The sequence below is a fragment of the Scardinius erythrophthalmus genome, assembly GCF_964197995.2.
Source record: "Scardinius erythrophthalmus genome assembly, chromosome: 22".
Taxonomy (NCBI): domain Eukaryota; kingdom Metazoa; phylum Chordata; class Actinopteri; order Cypriniformes; family Leuciscidae; genus Scardinius; species Scardinius erythrophthalmus.
In genome coordinates, this window is record NC_138242.1 from 3,550,213 (window position 1) to 3,562,402 (window position 12,190).

At 39.1% G+C, this 12,190-nt stretch overlaps 1 protein-coding gene across 1 annotated transcript; it reads left to right on the forward strand.

Moving 5' to 3' along the window:
• Positions 1 to 256: 256 nt before the first annotated feature.
• On the forward strand, positions 257 to 8,386 carry LOC308682411 (coagulation factor XIII A chain-like; the record flags this gene model as incomplete). The annotated part of the gene is made up of 14 exons (XM_081352121.1): positions 257 to 392; positions 483 to 674; positions 812 to 1,063; positions 2,216 to 2,334; positions 2,995 to 3,102; positions 3,218 to 3,395; positions 3,534 to 3,672; positions 3,866 to 3,969; positions 4,045 to 4,133; positions 5,608 to 5,761; positions 6,406 to 6,684; positions 6,813 to 6,973; positions 7,830 to 7,966; positions 8,239 to 8,386. 14 exons carry the CDS (start codon positions 257 to 259, stop codon positions 8,384 to 8,386), a joined length of 2,196 nt encoding a protein of 731 aa, XP_081208247.1.
• Between the last annotated feature and the right edge of the window lie 3,804 nt (positions 8,387 to 12,190).

The following is a 12,190-nucleotide window of genomic DNA, read 5'->3' on the forward strand; positions in this document are numbered from 1 at the left end:
ATGAGCACATCAGCCTGGAGCCTCCTCACCTCAGCAGAACATCTAATCTTCTACACACACCGTGAGTTCTACGCTTTTAATGACTCTTTAGCATTAATACAAAAGTTTGGTTGTGTTTTAGTTGTGCTTTCCTCTTGCCATGCCTCACCTGATATATCTAATATGTTTACCAAATGGGCAGTCTATAATGTCAGTAGATTTCTAACATTAAAATGATCTGTTCTCCAGACAAGCATCAAGGCATCTTGTATACATCATGTCATTACAACCCAACCTCACTTTGCCCTCGGTAAGCGGCCGTATTTCCTTTGCCAAATCAAATTCAGAGGAGTATAATCCATCTGAGTTTGTGGCTTTTGATGTTTTGAGGCCAAGGGGACCTCTGGATGAAGGTAAAGTCTTACCTGTGTTTGCATTTAAACATGCCCTAACCAAAATTATTTACCACAGTCTGTCAGCAAGTCTTTTTCTTCTTCTTCTAGAAACACAAGCTGCAAGTCTCTCAGTATTGAGCGTTGACATGCGTGCGACGGAGAACAAAAAAGACCACAACACTCACAAGTATGTGAGCTCCAACCTCATCGTGCGCAGGAATAAAGAGTTCACCATCATCATCAAATTTGACCGGGACTTCAATAAACAGCAGGACAATGTGGAGTTGGAGTTCCTGATTGGTGAGATTCTGCATCCAATAAAAAATCTCAATGCATGATAAAGTACATCTGTAATGAAGAACATTGCATTAGTAGGCTACATGAAACATCACCAAAGTCTAACACAGGTCATATCTGCTGTTCTGCTCATTTCACAGGCAGTTCACCTGATGAAAAAAATGGCACCTACATCATTTTGCCCATCGGTAAAGAGAAACCCGAAGTGCGCTGGAAGAGTCGTGTGGTGGAAACACAAGGAAATTATGTGACCGTTGGCGTAACACCAGACGCCAGCTGCATCATTGGCCGGTTTCAAATCTTTGTTGTAGTAGTGAGTGATTTGGGAAAACGGCGCACTGAGAGGAACACTGAAACCGATGTCTATGTGCTGTTCAATCCTTGGGACCCTGGTGAGTAAAACAGTTACGCCTAAAGCCAAGGGCGTAGATTTGGTTTGAACATTGGGGGGGTTGAAGTTTGGGTCTGCATATTTTTCATGTGATCGTGGTATAAATATTGGGGGGGATGTAATGCATAGATTTAAATATTGAGGGGGTTATCTCCCCCCCAACCCCCCCACAAACTACGCCCCTGCCTAAAGCAATAAGTCCTGTGAAGCCATGGTTTACAGTGAATTTAGAAAACTCCCTTAGCTGTTCTAAATTCACTACTGTATAAACCATGGCTTCACAGGGCTTATTGGTTTTATAAAATGGATAGTCTATACAAATATAATTTAAATATTGATGTAATGAGGTCACAGGTCTATGTTTGTAGAGTAATTTACAACGGCTTTGAACGTGGCTCAACCAATAGAAATCAAGAGGCCCCTTTTATAAAATGTTGCACAGAAAACAGTCCTACATTTGATTTTACAATTATTGTTGAAATTGTGAGCAACTGAATGGTATCAGATCTCTGCCTGGTAAAAGGCACCTAATTAATGTCATTAACATATAAAACAGCACCAGTCAACGTCCAAAACCTTAACTTGAGAACGGTGAGCGGCAAGAAGTGCTTAGATTTCCAAATACTCTCTGCCACAAGGAAAAGTGTGTACGTTTGCTTAGACCCTGACATGGCACTAAGCACTTTTCCACGTCAAGTCAAGTCAAGTCAAGTCAAGTATATTTGTATAGCGCCTTTCACAATACAGATTGTATCAAAGCAGCTTCACAATATTAAATTAAAATAATACAACAAGGTTTGTTTCTAGTGAAATTTACTGATTGATAAAATTAAATGAAATATTCCCAAAATATCCCCATCTGAGCAAGCCAAAGGCAACAGTGGCAAGGAACCGAAAAACTCCATCAGGTGACCTAATGGTGAGCTGAAACTCCATCAGGTGACCTAATGGAGAAAAAAAATAAAACCTTGGGATAACCCAGGCTCAACAATAGTCACTTCCTCTCTCCTGAGATGCCACGTCAAATAAGTTTTTGTAAATATAAATTTGTAGTTATTTTGTAAATATGGATGTTAGCATGGATTTTAGTGCACACATCCAGCAAACTTACATTTTTTGAGGAAGGATGTATATTGTATGTTTTTCTATCCAGCGGATGAGGTGTACATTCCCAGTAAAACCGACCGACAGGAGTATGTGATGAATGATGTGGGGACCATCTACATTGGAGAGTTCAATTATGTTACCTCGTGTTCATGGAACTTTGGACAGGTTGGCAGAATTCCATTCCCCCCCCATTCAGAAGCTTGTCTGAAATCAGTTTCTTGAGGTGCCTTCTTGTGCAAACGCTGCCTGCAGAGTCATTGCTAATAAGGCAGCAAAGCAACAAGTATTTGGATGGAGACATAGATGGAGTCCATCAACAGCCCCAAGGCTTGATTAGCTTATCAAGGTGTGTTTGATTAGTGTTGAAGCTGAATCCAAAATCGCCCGCTTTTCATCATTTGTAGTGGTGTCCGAAACCATAGTGGACGTTATCGAGTGCACTCATTCTATCCCACATTGCCCCGCCATAACGAGTGTACAGTCGATGTGCACTCAATGGCTGTCCGAGTTCGCTCTCTCGTATTCATTCACTCCTTCAAGTGAACCATATAAGTGGACTGACGTAGGGAATAGCGATCAAGGTTTATAGGGGGCAATTGGGACTGTCCATTCATTAAACGATAAGCTGACAAAATATTCACATTAAATGTGAAGCCTCCCCTCCATTGACATCCAATAAAAAAAAAAGCCTTTGGTCTCCTCCACAGCATTACACAATTTTTTGCTGACCTTAAAGGCTTGCCTGAAGCAGCTTTGGATAAACTTTGGCCCTCCAGGACCAGGATTTGACACCCGTGAATTAACTTCTTATGTATTTTCCTGTAGTTTGAACAGGGGGTTCTGGATGCCTGTATTTTTGTTCTGGATTTTGGGAAAGTACCACTAGTTTACCGTGGAGGAGCCCTTGAAATTGTTCGGCAAGCATCAGCTCTGGTATGATTTTATATTTAGTAATCAAAGTATGGGCAATTCCACAAACCCATTTTACATGAATACACATACATATAATACATGTTGTTTATTTATGCTTTTTGGTGTTATATTTCAGATGAACGCCAATGATGATGATGGCGTCCTGATTGGCAACTGGAGTGGCGATTACTCCGCAGGCACATCACCGACTGCCTGGACCGGAAGTCCTGAAATCCTGCTGAAATATGCCAAAGACGGTGGTGAGCCTGTGCGCTTCGCTCAGTGCTGGGTGTTTGCCGGCGTGCTGAACACTCGTGAGTATGGCCACTGCACATTATTTGGGGCGTCTGTTTGAGAACAATTTCTTCATGATAGTTTAAAACATTTCCTGAATGAAGTCCTTGTAGGCATGTGACATTTAACAACACATTTACCTTATATTTTCCACCCAGTTATGCGCTGTCTTGGGATCCCTACACGCGTCATCACCAACTTCAACTCTGCTCACGACAACATGGGCAAACTGAATACAGACATCGTGCTGGACAAATTGGGGAGATTAGACCGAAGCCTAACTAAAGATTCAGTCTGGTGAGACACACAAATAGTGTTACATTCAAGTGGTCCTAACTCCTATACTGCAAAAATTTGGTTCTTTGGTTAATAAAATTCACAGTTTTATCTCAGACATTGCATGATTTTTCAGTATGGAGTTAATGCACTATTAATCCAATGTTATAAAACTGACAGGTTGATTAGTAATACAGTTTAGTTTTTCTTAAAGGAATTTCCACTGCTGGAATGAGGTGTACATGAAGAGGCCTGATCTGCCGGGAAAATTCTCAGGCTGGCAGGTGATCGACTCCACCCCTCAGGAGACCAGTGATGGTATGATCCTTGCCATGACTTCTGGCACATCAGAAATATAAGTTATACACAAGTCATTTTCCTTCTTTCATTCAGGTCTTTATCGATGTGGCCCGACGTCTGTCAATGCCATCAAAGAGGGAGAGCTCAGCTATCCGTTCGATTCAAAGTTTGTCTTTTCAGAGGTAAGAAAGATGCCTGAAGCCTAAATCCAAATCGGAAAGGCACGGAAAATGAATAGCGTATTCTATGGAGCCCCCAAAGGGACATAAGGGGACAGGGACATCATGGCTAACTGCGGTAGTTGGTTTGATTTCAATTATCACATGAAGATTGTAGGAAGAGAGATGACTGACAGGATGTTGTCGAAGGATTTGGTGCACAACAGATCTTATCTTGTAAAACGTGTGGTCAGTACTGCCACTCAAATTATATACAATATAATTACCCAAATATATAATTCAGAGCGAACATAAAAACGTTGGGTAACACTTTATAATACTGTTCCTTCATTAATGAATAACTACTCAGGAATAAATGAGTAACACACTATTAACATTCTAGTAACTACTGTTAACTAACAAGAAACTCTGAATAATGAATTAGTGAGAAGTAGTGAATAGTCGAATGTGGTAGTTCGCTATTAGCTAATCAGTAACGACTATTTTTCATACCTCACTGAAGACTAAGAACTAGTATATACAGGTTCATAATTAATAATGCATAATGTATAATATAAGGTAATGGTAACCCATTAGTAATGAATCAAGTGTTACTACATCCTTCTAAAGGAACTAATAATAATTTGGATCAGTATTCTAAAGTGAAAAACATGATAACTACCTAATATTGACTGAAGTCATTGTAAGCTTTTGAGGTTTTTGTAAGGTTTTGGATAGTAATAACTCAAGGGTTTCTACATCTTTCTAAAGGAACTACTAGTTATTTGGATCAGTATTCTAAAGTGAAGATCACGGGAACACACTAGTACTGACTAATTGTCCCTTAGACTAAATTAGACTAAAGTGTCATCGGAAGGTATTACTATTCAAAATCTTACAAAACACTCAAAAGCTTACAATGACTTCAGTCAATATTAGGTAGTTATCATGTTTTTCACTTTAGAATACTGATCCAAATATGTGGTAACACTTGAGTCATTACTAGTTGGTTACCGTTACCTTTTATTATAAATTATGCATTGTTCATGTTAATTCTGAACCTGTACATATAGTAGTTATCTGGGAGGTACTGTATGAAAAAATAGTTATTGATTAGCTAATAGTGAACTACCACATTCAACTACGCACTATTACTTACTAGTTTGTTAATCAGTTTCTTGTTAGTTAATAGTAGGTACTTGAATGTTAATAGTGTGTTACTCATGTGTTCCTGTGTAGTTATTCATTAATGAAGGAACAGTATTTTAAAATGTTACCAAAGTTGAAAAAAATGTTTTCCTCCCATCTCATATTTTTTTCCATCACCATGTAGAACACGTCATTTCCTTACCAAACATAGTATTCAGCTTCGGACACATCCCTAATGTCAATTTTCGTTGATATTTATACCTTTAGATTTAATTTACAAGACATTAAAATCTTAGCTAATGTACAAAGCAAATGGACATGAAAACATATTACTTTCTCTTGTCTTCAGGTGAACAGTGATGTGATATACCATCAGCCTGATAAGCAGGGAAAAATGAAGGTTATCAATGTGGACACCGCGTATGTTGGAAAGCTCATTTTAACAAAAAAAACAGGCAGTAGCAACTATGAGAACGTCACTTCTACCTATAAATACCCAGAAAGTAAGTTTCATTCCATATCAGTCTACAGAATTAAAAAGTGATGTGACATTAGATCAGGAGTCATTAGATCATTGCAGCTATGTGATTCAAACTCTGATACGACTGAAACTCCGCATGTGAACTCCGGATATCACGGTAGCTTACAGGGGTTTCCTGAGAAAAATGAATCCTTTAAGTGTTGGAAGATAAATTTGAACACAAGCCTTGGAGAAGCTACAGTTTAAAATTATATTAGTGACTAGAAAGTGATTAGAAATAATCTTTTAGCCTGCTTGACAGGTAGAATGCAGTTCAAGGGCCTTGGTTTATTAATTTGGTGAGTTCACCGACCTTTTGTTTGCAACCTCATTTGGTCTAAAAGTTAAAACATCTCAAAAGCCTTGAATGTTTATCTATCCTGCATGGGTCATTTGATGTTCAAGGGCAGTCCAAATAAATTGTGTTGCCTTCTGGATTCTCAGATTGACAGTTTAACAACACAGCTGGTTTAAATAACTCAAAAGCTCTCTAGAGTCACTTAGGAGACTCAGCCCTTCAGCAATTTAAATATTCAAAGGACTTCCATAAGGATGCCAAATAAAAGTAGGTTGACTGATGTTGTGGGAAGCAATGGAAAATCCCAACAATTTACCTTCTGACTCTAGAAACCGTCAAGGAGAGAGAGGCCTGGCAGAATGCTTTGCGTTCTGGCATGCTTACCGGGGATTACTTGCCACAGCCAGAAGCAGGAGTGACCATCGAGCTCCAGACCGACACCGTCAAAATGGGCGACAACTTCAAGCTGACGCTGAACATTAACAACCAGACCAGCCAGACCTGCACCATTAATGCTGCCATCACTGGCTGTGTGTCGTTTTACACGGGCGTCGTCAGCACGACCTTTAAACTTGAAAACAAATCTGCAACTGTGGAAGCCTCGAAGAGTGAGTCACAACTGTTTCAGTAAAACTGCACATTACTTTGAGATCGAGTTATAACAGCTCTAAGGAACTCTAGGAACACTGTTAATGGATTAGTGTTTGACTACAGTGTGATTATAATATCTTTACAGCGGAGTCCCTGACGGTAGATATCAATGCTAAGGAGTATACACCGTACCTGGTGGAAAAGAGCAACCTGCTCTTTGTGGTCTACGGGTATATTGAGGAAACCGACATGTCCCTCTGCGCAATGAAAGTAGTCACTCTCCAGCCTCCTAAACTCACATTAACGGTAAATACCCTCAATAACCATTCTTAAGGGAACTCGTGTGTAGGGCTTGGTATTGATACAGATATCAAATATGATAAAAATTCTGATTTGAATTTGATATTTATTTATTTAGAAATTAGTTAATGTATATGTGTTCTTAATAGGATAACCAAAAAAGGAGCATTCCGTCATAATTTACTCATCCAGTGTTGTCCCTAACCTATATTTATTTATTGAAGGACAAAAATGGTAGAAAGAAGCTAACTAAAATTAAACTTTATTGAAAAAAAGAACATGACTATCATTAAAGCTTGGACAGATAAAAGCGAACATTGCAAGTTAATTTGCCCTACATGTCAAAAAGAGCTCAAGCGCATAGAGCACATTAGAAATAGGATGTGGCATGAGTTTACTGTCATGGATTTGTCATGTTGCGCCACATCCAACGTGGAAAGAATCACTGATTATAAATGGTCACCTCACTCGCATCTGTTGTAGACACTTGTCAGCTGCCATCTGCTTGATGGGAGTTGTGTGAATAAAACGTAACGAAAGATTATTTTTATTGCATCAACTGAAAAGAGTACTGATAAAAACACAATAAGGGCTTGTTCACACAAAATGCGTTTTTGCTTTAAAAAACGCGAGACACGGGCAGTGGAATGGGGAAAAAACGCAAGATCTCGAGATGCATTTTTTCAAAAGTTGAACTGATATTGACACTTTTTGCAGATTTGACTTATTTTATGTAATCCTGGTCACATATTTATAATGTTATTTTATATAAGATTTTCCAAACTTTCCTGTGTACATGTACAGAGAGCTACGTAAAAGCACTAAATATTTGTTGGTGCTCTACAATATAATTCATCCGCAGATGACTGGAACCCCCCAAGTTGGTAAAGTTCTCATGATCATTGTGGATTTCCAGAATCCCTTTAATTTCATCCTGCAAAATGTTCAGCTCCGCCTTGATGGACCTGGTCTGATACCAATCCAAATGAAATCTTACAGGTAAACTTCATATTTATATCACCTGGCTGTTGAAATAAAGCAAATGCAAATTGTCTTGTCAACTATTCCACCACACACCCATAAACATGCCCATACATATACAAAGACACATTTATTTATTTTTGTAGATGTCCATATACATTTTTCATATCTTGTTTTATTAATAATTATCTTTTTGTGTGAAAGATCCTGTTTATGTTGCGAGTACAAAACTAAATACACCTTTGGCTGAATTCTCAAAATGTTTTGTCTGTTATGTCTTCCACTTGCAGCCAGATATTACCTGGAGGCTCAGTGAAATATATAGTGTCGATTGTCCCTCGAACTCCTGGAAAGAAGGTGCTGATGGCGTCTCTAGACTGCCCTTTACTGAGACAGGTCACCAATCAGCTCGAAATTGAAATATTGAAAGCTCAATGACCGCCAAGAGTGAACAAGAGAAGGAAGGGGAAAATAAGAGAAAACAGAGTTTCCAGCTTCTTTGCTTTGCTTTATCAATGTTCTTTTGAAAGAGATTCAATTAATCAAATGTTACATTTAATTTAGAGCAAATTCCTCCTCCTCACCATACAGAAGTTCACTCAAAAAATGTTTCAACTCATGTCTTTTGAAACCCAGGTGTCTTTCTTCTGTGGAACTTGATTTTGTGTGTGTGTGTGTAAAAAAGCAGGGTTTTTGTTCCATATAATTAATCATAGAGGTTTTTGGTGACTTTTAAAAACTTTTATATCAGCAAGTGTGAGAACTATAATAAATAGTGACATCCATTGAAATCTGTAGCAATCATTAAAATGTGTTTTGTTTGGGGTAGATAATACTAACTGTATTAATCGCTTTATATTGTTAATTTTCTCTGCTATAATGCCATGGATTTGGGGGGCATCTGTTCCCCCCCATCGCTCTCACTATGCTACACACACACACACACACACACACACACACACACACACACACACACACACACACACAAGACAGAAAGAGGCTCTTGCACATTCTTGTAAAAGCAAGTCAAACTCTGGGGAAGCAGAGATGATTCTAGTGGCAAAAATATAATCGTTTTGACACTAGATAGTTAAAATCAGTCTAAACCAGTGCTTCTCATTGCCAACTAGGAGGCCTCAACATGAACGCTTTAAAATTGTCACGTTTAGTGATTGTGTTCATGTTATGTTTGCCTGTGACACCCAGTTTTGCCCATGCGTTTCTTTGATTTAATCCCTGTCACCTATTGTCTTGTTAATTATTGTCGTAATTAGTTCATTTGTCCCAGCTGTGTCTAGTTTCCCTGATTTGTTCTCTGTGTATTTAAGCCCTGTGTTTCAGTCTGTTGATGTCTTGATTCTAGGTTGTTCTGTTTCTACAACTTGTTTTTTTTCTGTAAAGATCTAAGTTAGTTTGAAAATAAAGACTGCTGCATTTGGATCTTGTTTCACCTCATCTCTGCTAGTGACAGGAAGTCTGGCTCTTGCTGCACGGCTCCCCTACAAGAGCCGGCTCTTATGGCTCCCAAATGGCTCTTCATTTAGTATCAGACTTCTATTTTAGACTAATTTAGCAATTGTGAATCATTTGTGTTTACTATTATTTTACAGTTACTATTATTTCACATTTCAATAAAACTTAAATATCAGATGCCTCAGCTTGGATGGGCTGATGTGATTTCTCCTCTCTGTGATTATTTGTCCTGGTTTTGGGAAGTCTCTAATAGCTTTGAAATGCAGCCAGATACTGCTGCTTTTTCGGTTCTCGCTCATTTCTTCACTTTCTCCCAACAAGCTTGCATTTAGATTCGGCTCCCCCGCCTCTCTCTGTCGCTCTATGTACCTGGCCTGTACCACTACACTCATTATCTTTGGAGCGTGTGTCCCCCTGCTGCAACCTAATGAGTGACAAAAATAAGCTAAATCAAACAAAAAACAAGGTATTTCTTATTTTAATTCACCCCCTACATTGTAACTCTACAATTAAATTATTGCAACTTGAATTATAATTATTTATTTAAAAAGTGTTGGGGATTGTTTCTGGGAATCAAAAAGGTTGAGAACTGCTGGTTTAAACGTTTAGCTGGCCAAAATATTTGTAATGCTACACAACGGGCAAAAAGTTGGTTTCAGTTCGACAATTGAAATTTAGTCAACAGCTTATCCTTCCCTCTACTTTACGGGACACACATATGACACTGCCAAATAGTACAAATAGCACCTGACTATTTAGTGGAGAAGCATTCCTAATCTAAATTTACCTTAAAACTTGGGCCTGAAGCCAAAGCATCCCCCTCTAGCCACAAACTCAAGTCACCAATGCACGATTTAATCAAAAACCTTGACATTACAAGAGCTTTTCCTTCCTTATATAATGCCTCTAGCTAGCCTACATTCAGTAGGCGCTCAAATTAAAGTAATTGGCCTGGCTTCTGGGATGCAAATGACAGAGCCGAGGTGGGTTGGGCTTTTCAAGGATGGCTGTCAGACAATAGCTCCAAGCCAAACTGACAAAATGCACTTTAAAAGCAAACAGATATTGCATGTAGCGACCCTTTGGTTCACTGTTCTTAGTCACCTGCTGGGATGAGGTCTTGAATGGCTTTTAGAAAGTCATACAGATAGACGAGGCAGTAGAGGAAAAAAGCTACACTCCCGGAAACTAAACATCCCAAGATCTTGGTGTAAAAGAAGAGTTTCAGAGTAGTCATTCTCTCCCACCTCGCATCTGTCCTCCCTACCAATCATATGTTTGAGTTACTCAAACTGGGGCCTACTGAGCCAGAATCTTGTCCTGACTTGCCAGACCGAGCTTCACAAATCCTCTCACACAAACTGACTCCTGATGACAAAGGCGGCGCATTCAGTCACCAACATTTTGAGCACACCTCTTGTTTTAGTTTATGGAGTAATGTGCAGCCTGCCAGCTTGAACTTTTCACGTTCAGTCTCTCTTACTCTCTAAGGGCAAAGATCAGGGTATCAGTAGAGCACTATGCTTATAGAGAGCAAGAGAAAGGGGGCTGGTTTGGGGCCAAACTAGGACAGAGTGGAAGGAATATTACTAGTGTAAGAACTGATTTTCCTGCTAAGACAAAACTCACCCTGCAATAAAGCAATAAAACGCACCCTGGACAGAAGATTGCAAAGAAAGAGCACAGTACATTGTCCTGTCCAAACTTTTCTCTTTCCTTCTCTGCATCCCCCTCTCCCTCCTCCCATCCTTTCACCCTGAGTCAAGTCACTAAAAGTTCACTGAGATTGTCTATATATCACATTATGATGTATCTTGTGAATTGTTTTTCCTTTTCATGTTTGGTATCATTTTAAATGTCTCAGTGCGATCGGTAAAATGGTCTTAATTTCATTGCAGTCATTGGTATAATGAGAAAGATTGAGAACTTAGGAGACCTGTTCTCTTTGGGTGATGTCTCTTCAAGATGGCTCTCCTCTCCCCCGAAACCAGGTGCTACCCCCTGGGGTACATGAATTGAACAAAAACAACTAAAAAAAATATTGGTATAACCCTTTTGTTCTGGTCTGGGTATTTAAGGGTAGGTGACAGAGCAGTCTTGGGGAATCTGTAACCAGGAAAACCCCCACACAGTGCTGTGTCAGTGTTTACCAAGTTTTACACTTAGAACACACTCACACAACACTGCGTGTCTCTGTCAGGAATGCATTGCTTACTCTTAGAGTCATATTTGAGTAATTGATGTCATGTATTTATTATTTCTGAATTGGCTTTTAATCATTTGCTTGTGTAATTGGCATGATACAATTTTTACCTGACAAATCAATTGTTATATTTGATTTAGCCTGGACTCTCTTGAAATCATTATTTTAGTAGATTATGAGGAGGCTTGTGCTACCGCAGCTCTTTGTCCAGGATAGGTTAAAGTAAAGGCGCATATGAACAGAGCAGTAGGCACGTCATCTGAAGACCTTTTGATTTCTGTCTATCATTGACTTGGCAAGTTGTACGGAAATGGCTAAATAAACTACACTTTTTTTGTATGAGTGAGCAGTAGGCAACCGACTTAAGAGGTATTAGCAAACGCTACACCCTCTGACCAAATCAGACTGGCGAGGCTGTGTCCGTGAGATCCACGTAAACCTGGGGCGTATGACTGTGCTGCATCGGGTCCCTAATGAACGGATATTTGAAATGATGGGATACCCAGAGTAATCAAAGATCTAAATTACTTCATAATCAATATTTATAGTTATTTTCTAATAAGAAA